This window comes from Hoplias malabaricus, chromosome 2, assembly GCF_029633855.1.
Source record: "Hoplias malabaricus isolate fHopMal1 chromosome 2, fHopMal1.hap1, whole genome shotgun sequence".
Lineage (NCBI taxonomy): Eukaryota > Metazoa > Chordata > Actinopteri > Characiformes > Erythrinidae > Hoplias > Hoplias malabaricus.
The window spans coordinates 16,220,009-16,239,229 of record NC_089801.1 but is presented as its reverse complement, the minus strand read 5'-3'; the positions used below and the strand labels follow the sequence as shown (position 1 = coordinate 16,239,229).

The 19,221-nt window shown below is 49.4% G+C and overlaps 2 protein-coding genes across 5 annotated transcripts; one reads left to right on the top strand and one right to left on the bottom strand.

Annotated features, from left to right (window-relative positions):
- Positions 1-321: 321 nt before the first annotated feature.
- apooa (apolipoprotein O, a) lies at positions 322-8,174 on the bottom strand. Of its 2 annotated transcripts, XM_066652262.1 has the most exons (9): positions 7,644-8,174; positions 6,887-6,947; positions 6,132-6,236; positions 5,908-6,030; positions 3,645-3,699; positions 2,995-3,090; positions 1,465-1,556; positions 1,031-1,114; positions 322-558 (listed from the first exon to the last, which is right to left on the bottom strand). In XM_066652262.1, the coding sequence occupies exons 2-9, from the start codon at positions 6,893-6,895 to the stop codon at positions 511-513; spliced, it is 612 nt and encodes a 203-aa protein (XP_066508359.1). In that variant the 5' UTR covers positions 6,896-6,947; positions 7,644-8,174; the 3' UTR covers positions 322-510. The 2 variants fall into 2 exon arrangements, with proteins under 2 accessions (XP_066508359.1, XP_066508352.1); XM_066652255.1 differs by lacking the exons at positions 6,887-6,947; positions 7,644-8,174 and adding an exon at positions 6,374-6,810.
- Positions 6,308-18,549, top strand: LOC136675591 (zinc finger Y-chromosomal protein 1). 3 transcript variants are annotated; one of them, XM_066652235.1, is made up of 8 exons: positions 6,308-6,428; positions 10,670-10,767; positions 11,797-12,114; positions 12,210-12,359; positions 12,523-12,648; positions 15,380-15,514; positions 16,321-16,464; positions 16,543-18,549. In XM_066652235.1, the coding sequence occupies exons 2-8, from the start codon at positions 10,701-10,703 to the stop codon at positions 17,922-17,924; spliced, it is 2,322 nt and encodes a 773-aa protein (XP_066508332.1). In that variant the 5' UTR covers positions 6,308-6,428; positions 10,670-10,700; the 3' UTR covers positions 17,925-18,549. The 3 variants fall into 3 exon arrangements, with proteins under 3 accessions (XP_066508332.1, XP_066508339.1, XP_066508323.1); XM_066652242.1 differs by lacking the exon at positions 6,308-6,428 and adding an exon at positions 7,280-7,369; XM_066652226.1 differs by lacking the exon at positions 6,308-6,428 and adding an exon at positions 8,297-8,452.
- The last annotated feature ends 672 nt before the right edge of the window (positions 18,550-19,221 follow it).

Below are 19,221 nucleotides of genomic sequence, written 5' to 3'. Positions count from 1 at the left end.
GTTTTTGATTAATGTGTGTGAGTGTGGTTGTGTAAATGTGTGTGTGTGTGCTTGAGTGTGGTTGTGTGTGTGTGTTTGGTTGTGTAAATGTGTGTGTGTGTATTTGAAGGGAAGACCTTTATTTTCTCTACACTGTAGCTAGTCTGACTGTACAAAATTAAAACATCATACTCTAATATTCCTCTCTACCACCCCCTCCCACCCCAGCTCTCTACGACCCCACCTCCACCCACCCTCTCCACCCCCCACTCACCACCTCTCCACCCCCCACTCACCACCTCTCCACACTGAGGTCAGAGTTACACGCCGATAGGAAGGACGTAAAATATTTATTTTTGTTTGTACATAAATATACATCAAACAGCAGACCAAACCCCTCCGACAGGCCACGCCCCCTTCTGTGATGAGTGCAAACACTAAGAGACCCAGCCGATGGCGAGAGAGAGAAGGTGGGCTGTGTATTAAACCCAGTTCCTGCTGGTTCCGGTCCGTTCTGCTGGTGTTCTGGTTCTAGACTGTGGTCTCTCCACTCGACGGTTTCTCCTTGGTGTTTTCAACCTGCAGAAAAACACAACTCTGTTCATGTCCCTACTGAGACACAGTAGTTTCTCAGTGCAGAGAACTGCCCACTTCCTCCCTCTGCCTTTTTCCACCAAATTAACTCCGGTTCCATTCAGGATTAGAAAGCGGAATCTCCCCAGGGACCCCGACTTCGGACAGGAACCGAGGCGGTGCCTCTTCACAGAGCCGCTGTGTTTGAACCGGGACAGAACCAGAGCCACAGACAAACGGGAGTCGAGACAGAGTCACGGTTTATCCACCGTTCAGAGCTAGGTCAGTTTGATCAGCGCCATGGACACAGCACGGCCAGCGGCGTCAGTCAGGGCTCCGTTTCTTGGACGCCTGAATGCCCCCTAGGACCCACTGGACACTTAACCCCCTCCCAACAGTTTCAGAGTTCACAGACTGAGCCCTGACCCACGTCTGTACTCACTGTATGTAAATGAGATGTAAATGAGGCGTGTTGTACCTTTTCCGCAGGTTTTCCTGTAACTAGCTTCTCCGCTGTAACATATGCCTGCAGCGCCCAGTCGTACACCGCGTCCCCAGAGGCCTGAACACAGAGACACACCACCGGACTGTTACAGATCACACACCTCCGACCGCGTGTGTGTGAGTGTAAGAGTGTTTGTGTGAATAAGTGTGTGTATATGTGTGTGTGTGTGTGTATGTGAATAAAAGTGTGTGTGTCGTGGGCACCGTTCAGAAAAAAAACCTCAGTCTCCCCTCTTCCAACAAAATACAGAACAAAGGTTAAAAATCACACACAAACACACACACACACAGGTTTAGTCTGGTTTAGACAAGAAACATCTTACTCAGTCCTTACTTCCTTGTATAAAGTTTCAATAAAATATAAACTCACTCTCTCTCTCTCACACACACACACACACACACACACACCTTAGCGATGGTGACTGCTTCTTTTGGGTAGTACATAGAGGCACCAACAGCCATCAAAGCCGTGGGATAGATCAGCTTCTTCACCCTGGAACCTGCAGGAACACACACACAGGCAGGTGTCTAAACGGTTTATAAACCAAAAACATGCACAGCCTCACGGGCGTTAACAAGTGGAGAAGGGGCTGCAGGAGGAGGAAGATGTATAGGAGGAGTAAGTGGAGGAGTTGGAGGTAGAAGTTGAGGTGCAGGAGGAGGAGGTGAATGTGGAGGTAGAGTAGGTTGAGGTGCAGGAGGAGAAGGTGAATGTGGAGGTAGAAGCTGAGGTGCAGGAGGAGGGAGGTGAATGTGGAGGTAGAAGCTGAGGTGCAGGAGGAGGGAGGTGAATGTGGAGGTAGAAGCTGAGGTGCAGGAGGAGGGAGGTGAATGTGGAGGTAGAAGCTGAGGTGCAGGAGGAGGGAGGTGAATGTGGAGGTAGAAGCTGAGGTGCAGGAGGAGGGAGGTGAATGTGGAGGTAGAAGCTGAGGTGCAGGAGGAGGGAGGTGAATGTGGAGGTAGAAGCTGAGGTGCAGGAGGAGGGAGGTGAATGTGGAGGTAGAAGCTGAGGTGCAGGAGGAGGGAGGTGAATGTGGAGGTAGAAGCTGAGGTGCAGGAGGAGGAGGTGAATGTGGAGGTAGAGTAGGTTAAGGTGCAGGAGGAGGAGGTGAATGTGGAGGTAGTGTAGGTTGAGGTGCAGGTGGGGGTGCAGGAGGAGTGGGTGGTAAAAGTTGAGGTAGAGTAGGTTGAGGTGCAGGAGGAGGATGTGAATGTGGAGGTAGAAGTTGAAGTGCAGGAGGAGGAGGTGAATGTGGAGGTAGAAGTTGAAGTGCAGGAGGAGGAGATGAATGTGGAGGTAGAGTAGGCTGAGGTGCAGGTTGAGCTGCAGGAGGAGGAGGTGAATGTGGAGGTAGTGTAGGTTGAGGTGCAGGTGGGGGTGCAGGAGGAGTGGGTGGTAAAAGTTGAGGTAGAGTAGGTTGAGGTGCAGGAGGAGGATGTGAATGTGGAGGTAGAAGTTGAAGTGCAGGAGGAGGAGGTGAATGTGGAGGTAGAAGTTGAAGTGCAGGAGGAGGAGATGAATGTGGAGGTAGAGTAGGCTGAGGTGCAGGTGGAGGTGCAGGAGGAGGAGGTCAATGTGGAGGTAGAGTAGGTAAAGGTGCAGGAGGAGTAGGTGAATGTAGAGGTAGAGTAGGCTGAGGTGCAGGTGGAGGTACAGGAGGAGGAGGTGAATGTGGAGGTAGAAGTTGAAGTGCAGGAGGAGGAGGTGAATGTGGAGGTAGTGTAGGTTGAGGTGCAGGTGGGGGTGTAGGAGGAGGAGGTGGTAAATGTTGAGGTAGAGTAGGTTGAGGTGCAGGAGGAGGAGGTGAATGTGGAGGTAGAGTAGGCTGAGGTGCAGGTTGAGGTACAGGAGGAGGAGGTGAATGTGGAGGTAGAAGTTGAAGTGCAGGAGGAGGAGGTGCAGGACAAGCAGGAGGTCCAGGAGGAGGGGGAGATCACCTCTGGCCAGAAACAGCCCCAGGACTCCAGCGAAGCCAATCACTCCAGCTCTGGGGTAAAACTCAGCGGATGGGTTCTTCAGATAGGAGTACGAGTCTAGAACACAGAACATAGAACCCTCAGAACCCCACCGCTCTCTGAACTGAACCTCGTATCTCCTGTTCCATGTAAGGACACAGTGAGCCACGTCAGGAGAACCATGGTCTGATCTGATCAATAAATACACGCTAAATAAAAATGTCTCTGGTGGTTACCATCAAGGAACATGTACTGTACCTTTAATTAGGGAACAGAACTGTACCTTACTCTATATAAACTGTGGATGTTAAAGTGTGTCGATGTCTGTCGCCCTGTTTCATCTCCAGGACTTTTATTGTGTTCCTTTATTCTCCACAGTTGTATAATGAAAGATTACAGAGAGCCCCCTCTCCTTCTGGAGAAGAGAATGTAATGAACCTTTAGGGAACACAACTGGACTCTAACACCATTGCTGTACCTTTAAAGATACACTCCACTGTTGGTGCCTTTAGTGACAGCAATGTTCCTGCACCGTACCTTTAATCTGAGAGATCAACAGTGTGAGTGTTATGTATACTGTGTGTGTGTTATTTACAGTGTGTGTGTGTTATTTACAGTGTGTGTTTCCTCACCTTGTCCAAACTGTACTACACTGTCCACTCTGGGCTTCACAGCTCCGTACACACCCTGTGATTAAACAAAACACAGAAAACACTGCATGAGGTCTCTCTCTCTCACACACACACATTTTAAATAACACACACACACACACACACACAGTAAATAACACGCACACACACACACATTTTAAATAACACACACACACACACACTGTAAAAACACATACAGAGAGTGTCCGGAAATGTTCTGGAATTTTTCCAGAGGAGCTGTGTGTGTGAACATTGGTCCCGGCCATTACCCGGACTTCATCCTCCTTGTGCCCTGGTAAAGACTCCGGGTGAAGTCAGAGTTTCTCCTGCTCATGCTGCACAGGCTCCGCCCCCACGTCTACAGCACGTGTTTCACTTCCCACTGATAGAACAAGTCTAACTCACGCTGTTCGCTGCGTGTGTGAACGAACGCTCTGGGACGTTTCCTGACACAACACTCTGAAGTTTCTTTAGAGATTCTCCAGAGCTCATGTGAAAGAGGCAGCTGTTAAAATCTAAATAAATATGTGTGTGTGTATGTGTGTGTGTGTGTGTGTGTGTTTAGATGCAGTGAAGAGGAAGATCCTGGTGTTAGATCTGGATGAAACACTAATACACTGTTATTACACAGTTAGACCAGGAACACCTCCAGATTTTATACTGAAGGTGCGCGCGCACACACACACACACACACACACACACACACTGTGTGGCCGCAGCTTGTTATATGCTACAGAAAATTTAGGGGGTAATAAGGGTTCTGTTTTTCCATTTTAAAAAAGCTATAAAATGTTTAACAGTCCACAAAGTCTTTCTGACAGAGTGTAATGCACCAGAGGAAGTGTAGGGGGCGATGTGGATTAGCCACTTTATTAGAAATATGAATGCATGTTTGTGAACGTTATAATTGATTTGTGTATTGATTTGAGCTCTGTTTCTCCTCACTGTTCAGGTTGTAATAGATAAACATCCAGTGCGTTTTTTTGTTCATAAAAGGCCACACGTCAACTTCTTCTTAGAAGTGGTGAGTACCTTTACTAGTGCATGGTATATTAGTAAGTAGTACTACATATATAAGTAGAATACACTCCTGCCTCTTTCACACCTGCGCAGTAAAGTTTTCCCAGAGAAGCTGTGTGTATGTGTGAGCACTGGTCCCGGACGTTACCCAGACTTCATCCTCCTTGTGCCCTGGTAAAGGCGAACGCTCCGGGACGTCTCCTGACCGAACACTCTGGAGTTTCTTTAGAGATTCTCCAGAGCTCATGTGAAAGAGGCATCAGCATGTATATACCTGTCTCCAGGTGCGTTCGTGTGTGTGTGTGTGTACCTGTCTGCAGGTGTGTGTGTGTGTGTACCCGTCTGCAGGTGTGTGTGTGTGTGTACCCGTCTCCAGGTGTGTGTGTGTGTGTGTGTGTGTGTGTGTGTGTGTACCCGTCTCCAGGTGTGTGTGTGTGTGTGTGTGTGTGTACCCGTCTGCAGGTGTGTGTGTGTGTGTGTGTGTGTGTACCCGTCTGCAGGTGTGTGTGTGTGTGTGTGTGTGTGTGTGTGTACCCGTCTCCAGGTGTGTGTGTGTGTACCCGTCTCCAGGTGTGTGTGTGTGTGTACCGGTCTCCAGGTGTGTGTGTGTGTGTGTGTGTGTGTGTGTGTGTACCCGTCTCCAGGTGTGTGTGTGTGTGTGTGTGTGTGTGTACCCGTCTCCAGGTGTGTGTGTGTACCCGTCTCCAGGTGTGTGTGTGTGTGTGTGTGTGTACCCGTCTCCAGGTGTTTGTGTGTGTGTGTACCCGTCTCCAGGTGTGTGTGTGTGTGTGTGTGTGTGTGTACCCGTCTCCAGATGTGTGTGTGTGTGTGTGTGTGTACCTGTCTCCAGGTGTGTGTGTGTGTGTACCTGTCTCCAGGTGTGTGTGTGTACCTGTTTCCAGGTGTGTGTGTGTGTGTACCTGTCTCCATGTGTGTGTGTGTGTGTGTGTGTACCTGTCTCCAGGTGTGTGTGTGTGTGTACCTGTCTCCATGTGTGTGTGTGTGTGTGTGTGTGTGTGTACCTGTCTCCAGGTGTGTGTGTGTGTGTGTACCTGTCTCCAGGTGTGTGTGTGTGTGTACCTGTCTCCAGGTGTGTGTGTGTACCTGTCTCCAGGTGTGTGTACCTGTCTCCAGGTGTGTATATACCCAGGTGTTTTTGTGTTTGTGTGTACTTTTCCCCCGGGGTTGTGTGTATGTACCTGTACTCAGGTGTGTGTGTGTGTACCTGTCCCCAGGTGGTGTAAGGTTCTGCCAGTTTCCTGACTGTAGCCACACCCTCCTCAACCTGCCTCCTCGCCCTCTCCTCACCCCACTGGGGATTCTGTGGGGGGGATGTGTAAAGAGAGAGCTGCAACACACACACACACACACCATCAATAAACAACCTGCTGACTGCAGTGACCCCACACACACAGCCTCAGAGAGGGAATTGGGAGTGTGTGTATATACCTCATCTACACTGACTCCTTCGTTGTGATTCTCAGTTTTTTCGGCCGCAAGGATGGACCCCGACATCAGGCCCAGAGCCCCCGAGAGCCCGGTCACGGCCCCCACCTGCGTTGCCAAGGAAACACAACAACAGCCAATCACATCCCTGTACTGTCGCTTCTCTGAGTCTCTGCCGCCCCCCACTGGCCACTGTCTCCATCACCGCTACACATCATTCAATTGTAAAAGCTGGTGGATTTGACCTGAGAGCTGGCCGCTGTTATCGCGCCACTTGCTGGACACAAGCGGGAAGCGCAGGTAAAAAGACGAGTCGGCTTCAAAACCGAGAACCGAGTCTCATTTCTGTTTCTGAACATTTTAATATTTTACAAACACAACTTTCATCTTCCACGAGTCTCTGTTTTTCAAATAAAACCCTCCTTCAGCCGCTGAGCTTCAAACAGCGCGGGTTCGGAGGAGGATTTTAACCAAAGTGAGAGATAAAGTCGCGTTTGGAGCTTCTCCACGGGCCAGGGGTCGAGAGGGAGACCCTCAGAAAGAAACAAAAATATAAAATAAACCCGTTTCTCTAAAAGACTTCACTGTCCTTCACTGCTCCTTTTCTGAAGAGAGGAGAAACTCGCTCTAATCGGAGGGTTTTACTGAAACCACAACCGCGCGGAAATCATTAACCTGTAAATAACACCCTAATATTAAAAACAAACTTTTATATAAAATAGTTTCGAAAAGCAGCGGTTTAAACTTATATTCCTCACCTTGTACATGTTCTGCTTCTTCCTCTCTGCAGTGCGCTGAGCTGAAGCTCATTATCGCCCCCTGCCGGCCGACAGACACAGACAGACAGACAGACACAGAGACACACACACGGTGTAAATAATAACTTTATGAGTATAATATTAGTTAGATTTTGCTGCAGACTGTGCTGTGGAGTGGGACGCAGACTGTTCTCCTGTATTACTCTTCCCCCGGAGGCAGACGGAGACGATTGGGATCCACTGGATCTCCCTCAGAAGTAAAGGACCATGGGTGGGATGTGTTTCAGTGTAAAGGAGGGTTTCACCTCGGTCTCCTGTGTAGTGTAAAGCTGGGCTCTGGGGGGCTGCGGGGGGAGGGAGGGAGGGAGAAGGTTTCTGAAGGTTCCAGAGACAAGGAGCTCTGCAGGAGTCAGCGAGGAGGATCCAGAAAGATCTCGTCAGAACAGAACCCTCTTCCACTCTGTGATGAACCCTGACCCTGCGGTGAGTTTACACCAGAGCCCCCACCCTTCCACACACCTCTGTCCTCATGGGGTTCGGGGGAAAGGTGGAGATGAAGTGGAGGAACCCACCCCAGTGTAAAGAGGACGGCGCTGGGGAGGAGAGGGTTAATAATCCTAGACCACATCTGACCACTGAAACATCTGGAAATAAAGCTCCGCCTTTTTTAACAGAATTTTGAAAAAACATCACAGACTGGAGTGTGAACAGTAACGATGGCAACAGCTGTAGTGTAACCATGGAAACATGTATGTACCCTTGGAAACAGCTGTTGTGTAACCATGGAAACATCATCATTATCTTCTTTGCTGCTTAATCCATCTCAGGGTCGCAGTACCATGGATACAGCTGTAGTGTAACCATGGAAACAGTCAGTGTAACCATGGAAACATCTGTAGTGTATCCAAGGAAAGGGCTGTAATGTAACCATGGACATGGATAGATGTGCTGGTCCCAGTGCTGTGGTTAAAATGCACTGTTGACACTTTTAAGTCTAGGTCACTTGCGATGAGTTTGAAACATCTGTGCCACAGCTGGGGGCAGGTCTCAGAGCCCGGGTTCGGACGGAGCGGGAGTGTGTGGGGAGGGGGGGATATTTCACTTGTTTCTCAGTTTCTTTCTCCCACTTTATTTTATACTGATTTAGTTCTATTTTCACTTTTTATTATTTCTACCTCTCGCTCACTCTCTACTCTTACATTTTTCCTCTGTTTCTGTATTCTCTCGTTCCTTCTGTTATCTCTCTCTTTTCTGTAGTCTCTCTCTCTCGGCCTTGTGTCGGTGCTCACTCTCGCGCGCTGTCTCTTTGCGTGTTTTCCTGCTGCTCTCGCGCTGTGACGTGGTGCTCTGACGGCGGGCGCTCGCGCTGGCGGAGCTGCAGGCTTCTCTCTCTCTCTCTCTCTCTCTCCCCTCCCTTTCTCTCTGTCTGGCAGCGTCTCTCTCTCCCTCACTGTGTGTGCGTGTCTCTCTCCCTCGCTCTCTCTCTTCCTGCTCCTCCGTGCGCGCGCTCACACAGCGCGGAGCCCGAGCGGCCTGCGGCTCGAGACACACTCCCCGACGCACGCGGTAAGAAACACGGGCGCGAGACGCTTTTGTTTTTGTGGGGGGGCGCGGAGGGGGGGAGGTTCGCGCGCGCGGCTCGTGCACGTAGCAGTGTTGTTGTTATTGTCCAGGTAAAGCTCGCGAAGAGTAGCGCGAGGCCTAAACTGGGCCCAGGCCTCGAGAAGAAGGCCGCGCGCGAGAGGCCTCGGGAGGAACGGGGGGAGGGGAGAGAGAGAGAGAGGGAGAGGGAGAGAGAGAGAGAATGAAAGAAAAATAAACAAACAAACGCGGGGTGTAGAAGCGCGCGCTGTATTGTGCAGATTATTTGTATTTCACAGTGGGTGTGGGAGCGTGCATTTTAACATATGCATTAGTGCGCGCACTGTGTGTTGGATGTGCACGAGCGCTTTCGCTATTCTCCACCCCCTTCAAAATGGCGCTCGCGGGAAGGTTTGGGTTTTTGTGCAGGGGCGGGGCAGGTGTGTGTGTGTGTCTGTGTTGGGGGGTTGTGTATGTGTGTGTTGGGGGGTTGTGTGTGTGTGTGTGTTGGGGGTTGTGTGAGTGTTTGTTTGTTGGGGGTTTTGTGTGTGTGTTGGAGGGGTTGTGTGTGTGTGTGTGTTTGTTGGGTGGTTGTATGTGTGTTGGGGGGTTGTGTGTGTGTGTGTGTGTGTTGGGTGGGTTGTGTGTGTGTGTGTTGGGGGGTTTTGTGTGTGTGTGTGTGTGTGTTGGGGGTGTTGTGTGAATCCACATGAAGGACAGTGTCACTGGGCCTCTACCTGCTGTGTTCCTCACCCAGAAAATGCCAAGGCAGTAAACAACAGATGTTTCAGACATAGTGCATTTGATTTGTTTTGTTTTGTTTATTTTGAGAATTTGCAAATATTGTTTTTCAAAAATATAATTTTATTATTTTAAAAACAGAACAAGGGGCAAATAAATATCTTTACATTTCTTTATTAATAAACTGTTCAATAAACTGATGTTCTTTCCCATAATAGAGTGTGTGTATATTATTATATTATCATTAATCATAGAGACTTATTAAAATACTGGGGGTGTAAATAAACAGAAAATTAAACAGTTAATCGCATTTACATTTGTGACAAATAATCGTCAGTTAAAATTTCATGACGGTGACAGCCATAGACTGCAGTGGTGTGTGGACCCTGTTACATTTTGATTATCACCTACAGAGTCTAGGGTTGAAGTAAATTACTTTTTTAGTGGGTCATCTGCCTTTTCAAAATAAACACTGAAATCTCCTACAGTAATAACTTTATTGTTGCACACAGAGGTTTGCAGCGAAATCACTGAATTCTTTTAAAGATTCTGAGTAGGGCCCTGGTGGTCTGTAAATGTGAGCGGATTTGTAACAAATTTGGGGAAAGAACCTCAAAAGAAGTGAAGGTGGTGCATTTTTTCTGACTCATATCTGGGGCGGGCACGGTGGCACAGCAGGTTGTGGGTGTTCTCCGTGTCTGCGTGGGTTTCCTCCGGGTGACTGTCTGTGAGGAGTTTGGTGTGTTCTCCCCGTGTCCGCGTGGGTTTCCTCCGGGTGACTGTCTGTGAGGAGTTTGGTGTGTTCTCCCCGTGTCTGCGTGGGTTTCCTCCGGGTGACTGTCTGTGAGGAGTTTGGTGTGTTCTCCCTGTGTCCGCGTGGGTTTCCTCCGGTTGGTCCGGTTTCCTCCCACAGTCCAAAAACACATGTTGGAAGGTGGATTGGAGACTCAAAAGTGTCCATAGGTGTGAATGTGTGTGTGCATGTCTGTGTTGCCCTGTGAAGGACTGGCGCCCCCTCCAGGGTGTGTTCCCGCCTTGCGCCCAATGATTCCAGGTAGGCTGTGGACCCACCATGACCCTGAACTGGATAAGCGGTTACAGATAATGAATGATATCTGGGGTATTTTTACACTCATTTCAGTTTCAGTTGTGCAGTGAGAAACCTGGGGAAGAACCCCCCACCAAACCACACACACACTCACAGAATCACTCTCACACTCACAGCTGGCTCTGTTTGTGTGTGTGCTCCTGCTCCTGTTCCTAGAATAGTGCACTATGTAGGGAGCCATTTTAAATGTAGTGTGACTGCTCCATATCTGCCCTCAGCAGGAAGCGTTTGTTTCTGTCGTCTGAGTTGCTGTGGTGATTAGGTGAACTCTGACCTCAGTTCAGAACAGTTCAGAGGTGGAGTTTTAAAGTGTTCTGTTGCAGGGCTCTGATTGGGTGCTTTTTCTCGCTCAGATTTTCCGGAGGCCAATGAAGAGTAAGGACGATGGATGAAGATGTGGCAAGACTCGCGCTCCGTTCCCAAGAGCCGAAGATCATCCTCCATGGCTCAGGTACGGCTCGTTCTCTCAGTCCATCTCTCTCTTTATCTCTGTCTCCCCTCTCTAGACGTTTTCATGTATGAACACCAGAAAAAAGTCCGGAGAATCAGGACTGGATATTTTCCGGATATTGTCCTTTAACCACAGCAGGAGATACAGTTTAGTTACTCTATTCACACAGGGGTCACAAGGACATTCCCTGGACTGTGTCCCGGGGACAGGAGAAAGTCCTGGGAATGTCCTGGACAGTGTTCTGCTTTACCGTGCCTGTGTGGAAGAGGCTTATAGCACAATTAATACTCCTGTATCAATCTTATGTCATAAGCAGTGCGTCAACATGGGCCCTACACTGCACTCCGCTCCAAAAATGTAACAAAAATGTAACGCAGCCTGTGATTGGTCAGTAGTGGGAAGGTGGTTGTTGAAGTTGAACTGAAGAAGTACAGGAGCATGAGCTCCTCTCCTCCACACAGAGACACAGACAGCAGCACATTCACAGACAGAGGTTTCCTCAGACATGGGGTGGACATCAGAGACCAATCAAAATGTAGAACAAAAGAAATATACAGATGTCTCTGGGAAAAAATTAAGAGAAGCTGGACCTAGTGGGAAAAACGTGTCGCTTTGTATTAGTTACTTTCCTGGCGCCTCGTGTAAACTCTGCTCCATTCCAAACGGCACCCTCCTTACTACATAGTGCACTTTAAAGCTTTATAAAAGTAACTTTACTGCACCACTACAGTATGTACTGCAGAGTGTAGAGGAAGATGTTTGAGATTCAGCCCCTAGTGGTGTGGAGGTGTAACAGCAGAGCAACACAGACACCAACGCAGAAGAATAAACACAACAGCGTAAGCTCTGTGTCGATTCAACGCTGAAATCCACCTTATCTCTCTCTCTCTCTTTCTCTCTCTCTTTCTCTCTCTCTCTCTTTCTCTCTCCCCCTCTCTCTCTCTGTCTCTCGCTGTCTCCCTCTCTCTGTCTCTCTCTCTTTCTCTCTCTCACTCTGTCTCTCTCTCTCTGTCTCTGTCTCTATCTCAGATGATGGGGGTCTGTGTGGGGAGGAGTATGTGGTGGAGCTGCAGGAGACGGTGCTGGTGTCTGAGGGAGATGGAGACGGAGATGGAGATGTGGAGGCGGTGCGGGGGTTCTCCTCTGATGAACTGGTGATCCAGGACGCCGTGGAGGATGTGGTTGCAGAGGACGATGAGGGCGTCGCCGTGGAGACGTGTGTGATGTCACTGGAGGGTGATGAGGAGGACGAGGAGGGCGTGGCAATGGCGGAGATGGTGGAAGACGTCCTGGTGCAGGACAGAGGGAACGACTCGGACACCTGCGGAGACTACCTTATGATCTCCTGTAAGATTCATTCAGTCATTCATTCACTCACTCACTCTCAACTACATATCCCACATACTGTAGAGCTCACCCCCTGACCCTCTGTCTCCCCCTAGTGGACGAGGCTGGTAAGATGGTGTCTGCTGATGGAGAGGAGGTGACGGTGGAGGGAGCACTGGGCGATCAAGAGGTGGAGAAGGACGAGGACGGGCAGGAAGTCATTAAAGTTTACATCTTCAAAGCTGACTCTGGGGAGGACGACCTCGGTGTGTGTGTGTGTGTGTGAAAGAGATAAAGAGTTACTGTGTGTGTGTGTGTGTGTGTTTTCTATTACCTAATATTTTTTAATTATTTGCTATAAGTACAAGATTCTTTTTTGTGTTAGATTTCCAATAAATGTTTTTTAATGGACTGTGTGTGTGTGTGTAGGTGAACCGGTGGATATAGGTGAGGGAGACTCAGAGACCCTGGCTCTGACGGACTCGGTGGGCCGGCCCCTGAGGGAGAAGATGGTTTACATGTCTGTGGGAGATGGTCACCACACTCACAGCGACGGTCAGTGGCTGATTATTGATGTTTATTTGTGGAAGACATGTTGGAGGAGAACATTACACTGTAATTGTATTGTGTGAGCTCAGCGCGGTTTGGAGGAGAACACTACACTGTAATTGTGTTGTGTGAGCTCAGCACGCTTGGAGGAGAACACTACACTGTAGTTGTGTTGTGTGAGCTCAGCGCAGTTGGAGGAGAACACTACACTGTAATTGTATTGTGTGAGCTCAGCGCAGTTGGAGGAGAACACTACACTGTAATTGTGTTGTGTGAGCTCAGCGCGGTTGGAGGAGAACACTACACTGTAATTGTGTTGTGTGAGCTCAGCGCGGTTTGGAGGAGAACACTACACTGTAATTGTATTGTGTGAGCTCAGCACGCTTGGAGGAGAACAGTACACTGTAGTTGTGTTGTGTGAGCTCAGCGCAGTTGGAGGAGAACACTACACTGTAATTGTATTGTGTGAGCTCAGCGCAGTTGGAGGAGAACACTACACTGTAATTGTATTGTGTGAGCTCAGCACGCTTGGAGGACAACAGTACACTGTAATTGTGTTGTGTGAGCTCAGCGCAGTTGGAGGAGAACACTACACTGTAATTGTGTTGTGTGAGCTCAGCGCGGTTGGAGGAGAACACTACACTGTAATTGTGTTGTGTGAGCTCAGCGCGGTTGGAAGAGAACACTACACTGTAATTGTGTTGTGTAAGCTCAGCACGCTTGGAGGAGAACACTACACTGTAATTGTGTTGTGTGAGCTCAGCACGCTTGGAGGAGAACACTACACTGTAATTGTATTGTGTGAGCTCAGCGCAGTTGGAGGAGAACACTACACTGTAATTGTATTGTGTGAGCTCAGCACGCTTGGAGGAGAACAGTACACTGTAATTGTGTTGTGTGAGCTCAGCGCAGTTGGAGGAGAACACTACACTGTAATTGTATTGTGTGAGCTCAGCGCAGTTGGAGGAGAACACTACACTGTAATTGTGTTGTGTGAGCTCAGCGCGGTTGGAGGAGAACACTACACTGTAATTGTGTTGTGTGAGCTCAGCGCGGTTGGAAGAGAACACTACACTGTAATTGTGTTGTGTGAGCTCAGCACGCTTGGAGGAGAACACTACACTGTAGTTGTGTTGTGTGAGCTCAGCGCAGTTGGAGGAGAACACTACACTGTAATTGTATTGTGTGAGCTTAGCACGCTTGGAGGAGAACAGTACACTGTAATTGTGTTGTGTGAGCTCAGCGCAGTTGGAGGAGAACACTACACTGTAATTGTATTGTGTGAGCTCAGCGCAGTTGGAGGAGAACACTACACTGTAATTGTGTTGTGTGAGCTCAGCGCGGTTGGAAGAGAACACTACACTGTAATTGTGTTGTGTGAGCTCAGCACGCTTGGAGGAGAACACTACACTGTAATTGTGTTGTGTGAGCTCAGCACGCTTGGAGGAGAACACTACACTGTAATTGTATTGTGTGAGCTCAGTGCGCTTGGAGGAGAACACTACACTGTAATTACAGTGAAGTGTGTGAGGTCAGTGTGGTTGGAGGAGAACACTACACTGTAGTTGTGTTGTGTGAGCTCAGCGCGCTTGGATAAGAGCACTACACTGTAATTGTGTTGTGTGAGCTCAGCGCGCTTGGAGCAGAACACTACACTGGAATTGTATTGTGTGAGCTCAGTGTGGTTGGAGGAGAACAGTACACTGTAGTTGTGTTGTGTGAGCTCAGCGTGCTTGGAGGAGAATACTACACTGTAATTGTGTTGTGTGAGCTCAGCGCGCTTGGATAAGAGCACTACACTGTAATTGTGTTGTGTGAGCTCAGCACGCTTGGAGGAGAACCCTACACTGTAGTTGTGTTGTGTGAGCTCAGCGCAGTTGAAGGAGAACACTACACTGTAATTGTGTTGTGTGAGCTCAGCGCGGTTTGGAGGAGAACACTACACTGTAATTGTGTTGTGTGAGCTCAGCGCAGTTGGAGGAGAACACTACACTGTAATTGTATTGTGTGAGCTCAGCGCAGTTGGAGGAGAACACTACACTGTAATTGTGTTGTGTGAGCTCAGCGCGGTTGAAGGAGAACACTACACTGTAATTGTGTTGTGTGAGCTCAGCGCGGTTTGGAGGAGAACACTACACTGTAATTGTGTTGTGTGAGCTCAGCGAGCTTGGAGGAGAACACTACACTGTAATTGTATTGTGTGAGCTCAGCGCGGTTTGGAGGAGAACACTACACTGTAATTGTGTTGTGTGAGCTCAGCACGCTTGGAGGAGAGCACTACACTGTAGTTGTGTTGTGTGAGCTAAGCCCAGTTGGAGGAGAACACTACACTGTAATTGTATTGTGTGAGCTCAGTGTGCTTGGAGGAGAACACTACACTGTAATTACAGTGTAGTGTGTGAGGTCAGTGTGGTTGGAGGAGAGCACTACACTGTATTTGTGTTGTGTGAGCTAAGCGCAGTTGGAGGAGAACACTACACTGTAATTGTGTTGTGTGAGCTCAGCGTGCTTGGATAAGAGCACTACACTGTAATTGTGTTGTGTGAGCTCAGCACGCTTGGAGGAGAACACTACACTGTAATTGTGTTGTGTGAGCTCAGCACGCTTGGAGGAGAACACTACACTGTAATTGTGTTGTGCTGTGGAAGGTAGAGAATGGCCCTGATGGTGAGTTTTTAGCTGATTACAGAGGGCTGAGTCAGTGTTTTTCACATGATGTGTGTTTGTGTGTGTACAGGAAATTCCAAGGTGTCTGACGAGGTGTATATGGAGGTGGTGGTTGGTGGAGAGGAGCCAGTTCCTCACGATCGGGCATTCGACAGCGGTGCTCTCAGTAAAGAGTTCATGCCTGTGGCCTGGGCTGCCGCCTATGGTTAGACTCCCCACCACACACACACAATCACACACACACTTTCTGCTCTGACACATTTCCTGACTGGGTTTCGGCACGTGGTGTGGGGATGACTGAGGCCAGTCCTGTGTGAAACTGCAGAAATATCCTGACCACGGCAGATTATAAGCAACTTTAAGGGAATTCACAGAGCAGAACAGAGCAGAGCAGAACAGACCAGAGCAGAGCGGTGTACACAGTCCAGACCGGAAACACAAGTCAAACAAGCAGAAGGGACAAATACAAACAGCAGAGGCACAGCGAGACAAAACAAGGCTGTGAAGGACTGGCGCCCCCTCCAGGGTGTGTTCCTGCCTTGCGCCCATTGATTCTGGGTAGACTCCAGACCCACTGCGACCATGAACTAGATAAGAGTTACAGACAATGAATGAATGAATGTCTCTATTGTGATTGTACCACAAATTGAAAAACTACAATTATTTCTTTAACGTGCAAATATTAACACAGACACTGTACAGTTAACACTCAACACTTAAAAGACTGAACAAATATAAGTGAATGCACTGCTCAGCGGATAGCACAGCTGACGTGGCTCAGTCTTCTGAACCCAGAGCTGAACAGTTCCCCCCTCGGGGGAATTCTGGGAATTAGAGTCGGGTTAATGTGACTGTCAGTGGCGCTCCCGGTAATGCTATCAGTGTAGAGCACAGATGATTTTATTTAAGATGGATAGTGGAGCTCATGTCTGAAAGGTGTGGTCTGCCGTGGTGTTATATGCCCTGCGCGGCTCACGTGAGAATTACAGAAACATTTCTGTTGTGTTTTAGGAGCTGATGATCATGAAGGCTGTGAGAACAGAAACGGAGCCGCGAGCGCTTTGCTGCACATCGACGAGTCTGACGCTCTGGACAAACTGAACCGCCAACACGGACGGAACCGGAGGCGAGCGGAACCCAGACAGGTGCAGACAGGTAGGTCTCGTAACCGCAGGCTGAAATACACTCTTCGTTGAGTTATTCCTTTTCACTGTGTTTCTTTCTCTTCCCCAGCCATCATCATCGGTCCATACGGGCAGCCGCTGACTGTGTATCCCTGCATGCTCTGCGGGAAGAAGTTTAAATCTCGTGGATTTCTGAAGCGCCACACGCGGAACCACCACCAGGACGTCCTGAGCCGTAAGAAATACCAGTGCACCGACTGTGACTTTACCACCAACAAGAAGGCCAGCCTCCACAACCACATGGAGGTGCACACCCTCAGCACTAAAGCGCCGTTCGAGTGCGAGACATGCGGGAAGGAGTTCCACCAGCAGGCGGCGCTGTTCTCCCACCGCCTGCAGCACCACCACCGTGAGCAGAAACCTGCAGCTGTCTCCGCACCGGTGCCCCCGGCAGGCCCCACCGCAAAGATGCACAAGTGCAAGTTCTGTGAGTACGAGACAGCAGAGCAGGGCTTGTTAAACCGCCACCTGCTGGCCGTCCACAGTAAAAGCTTCCCACACATCTGCGTGGAATGTGGAAAGGGCTTCCGGCATCCATCAGAGCTGAAGAAGCACATGAGGACGCACACGGGTGAGAAGCCGTACTCCTGCGCCTACTGCGACTACAAATCCGCAGACTCCTCCAACCTGAAAACCCACGTGAAGACGAAGCACAGCCGCGAACTGCCGTTCCGCTGCGACCGCTGCGGTCAGACGTTCGGGGAGGAGGACGAGCTGATGCAGCATTCCTCCACTCACGAGGAGAACCGTGGGAACCACCAATGCGGCCACTGCGAGCACCGCAGCTCCAACTCCAGTGACCTCAAGCGCCACGTCATCTCCGTACACACTAAGGACTATCCGCACAAGTGTGCCGTGTGTGGGAAGGGCTTCCACCGGCCGTCGGAGCTGAAGAAGCACTCGGCCTCCCACAAGGCCAAGAAGATGCATCAGTGCCGACACTGCAGCTTCAAAATTGCGGACCCCTTCGTGCTCAGCCGCCACATCCTGTCAGTCCACACTAAAGAACAGCAGCAAGAGGAGGAGCAGGAATCCCCTCCGCAATCCCCCCAGCAGCCCTCTCCCCCTCCCCCTCCACCGCCTCCACCACCACAGCCCCAGGCTTCGGTCCAGACCCCTCAGACGCCTGCACCCTCGCAGGAGAAGGTCGCTCCCAAAAGGACTATAGGAGCGGCACAGCTGGCCCTGGGCGGCGCAGCCATGATAAAGAAGGTGTCCGGAGGGAAAGGGCCGCGAGAGAGGCGGGTTTATCAGTGTCAGTACTGTGACTACAGCACGGGAGACGCGTCCGGCTTCAAACGACACGTCATCTCCATCCACACCAAGGACTACCCCCACCGCTGCCAATTCTGCTCCAAGGGCTTCCGCCGGCCCTCCGAGAAAAACCAGCACATCATGCGCCACCACAAAGACATGGTGCCGGCCGAGTAGAGCCGGACACACCCCTCCTCACCCCTCTCCTCGTCCTTAGCCTCACACTCCCCGTGCTCCTCGTCCTCACCCTTATCCTCATCTTGTGCTCCCGGCCGTGCCTCTGACTCTTCTCCACTCGCTTCCATTAAAACGCTAAATGGCCAATGACTCACTAGTGACATCACTCCACACGCAGGCGTCCACTAAAGTGAAATAGTTTGGTAAAATTCTAAACAGGCGTCTGTCTGGACTTTGCTTCTTTAATGCTGGAGCTACAGGTCTAACAGGAGAAATTTTCATTAGCGTCGTCCCCAAACAAAGCCCTTAGACTTCATCAGGACACACTCGCCCGGCAAAACCCGTCGACATCCGCTAAAGTACCTCAGCACACAGCTGAACTGGGTTACAGAATATTGAGTTGAATGAATAAAATCTTGATTGGCTGAACGATGCTCCGTTCTTCCAGTTTTCCATTAGCTGTTAGCTCATTAGCCTCTTAGCTCAAATGTAAAACTAAAGGAACAAACCTCTGGCGCTGAGGGAGGGAGGGGTTGGACTCTTCCGCTAAACTATGACTTTAAAGAGTGGCGTAGTGTAAATCTCAGCGTGTGCTTCTGTCAGAAACGTCCAGATATATTTACTAAATGCGTGTATGAAATCGTAAGAAAACCTTTTCTTCTGAACATGATGCAGTTGAAAATAGACGCAGTGTGCCATATTCAGACGATCTCAGAGGAGTAGGACAGTGTCCACACACATCAGTGTAGTCCAAATTTAGGCTTAATCTCACTCTAACCCTTGGTGTTTTAAATGTGTAACATTCCACTCTGAAAGATTTACCCTGTTGTTGCAGAACTGCAGTGAAGCTTTGGGAAAGTTTTATAACCATAAACCATACTTCACTTTTAGTGCATGTGGTCACTTCCAAATTTTAATGAAAATACTCTTAATGAAAGTTCACTCAACATAAAAAGACAAATTGTTATTTCTTTAAGAGAGGAAACAGGGTGTTCATCTTTCCTTCGTCTTCGTTTCCCCCAAGTTCTGATTTTCATGGTGGTTTATTGAATTGGAACCGGGCCAACACCTGCTCCAGACACATGTTAGCGACAGAGAAGTCAAACTCTGCACGTCAGTGAAGTTCACCACAGAGAGATAGAGCAGTGGATTGTGGAAAACTGTCCTTTGTTATTCAGCCTTAAACCCCACACACTCCTGACCACGGCTCGGTTCCTCAATCCTTTAATTAAAACACCTATAACCGAGACACACGAGTGGAAGAGAGTGGCTCCTGTTAGTAATGTGGTGCCTGTTA

Bases quoted from the DNA above. Each gene is read 5' to 3' on its own strand.
- apooa (XM_066652255.1), bottom strand. From the start codon at position 6,487: ATGTTCAGAAACAGAAATGAGACTCGGTTCTCGGTTTTGAAGCCGACT. The intron at 3,700-5,907 runs GTACACACACAC...GTTTAATCACAG, and splicing joins CTTACACCACCTGGGGACAG to GGTGTGTACGGAGCTGTGAA. The intron at 3,091-3,644 runs GTGAGGAAACAC...TCTGTGTTCTAG, and splicing joins TGTAGTACAGTTTGGACAAG to ACTCGTACTCCTATCTGAAG.
- LOC136675591 (XM_066652235.1), top strand. From the start codon at position 10,701: ATGGATGAAGATGTGGCAAGACTCGCGCTCCGTTCCCAAGAGCCGAAG. The intron at 12,649-15,379 runs GTCAGTGGCTGA...GTGTGTGTACAG, and splicing joins TCACCACACTCACAGCGACG to GAAATTCCAAGGTGTCTGAC. The intron at 16,465-16,542 runs GTAGGTCTCGTA...TCTCTTCCCCAG, and splicing joins ACCCAGACAGGTGCAGACAG to CCATCATCATCGGTCCATAC.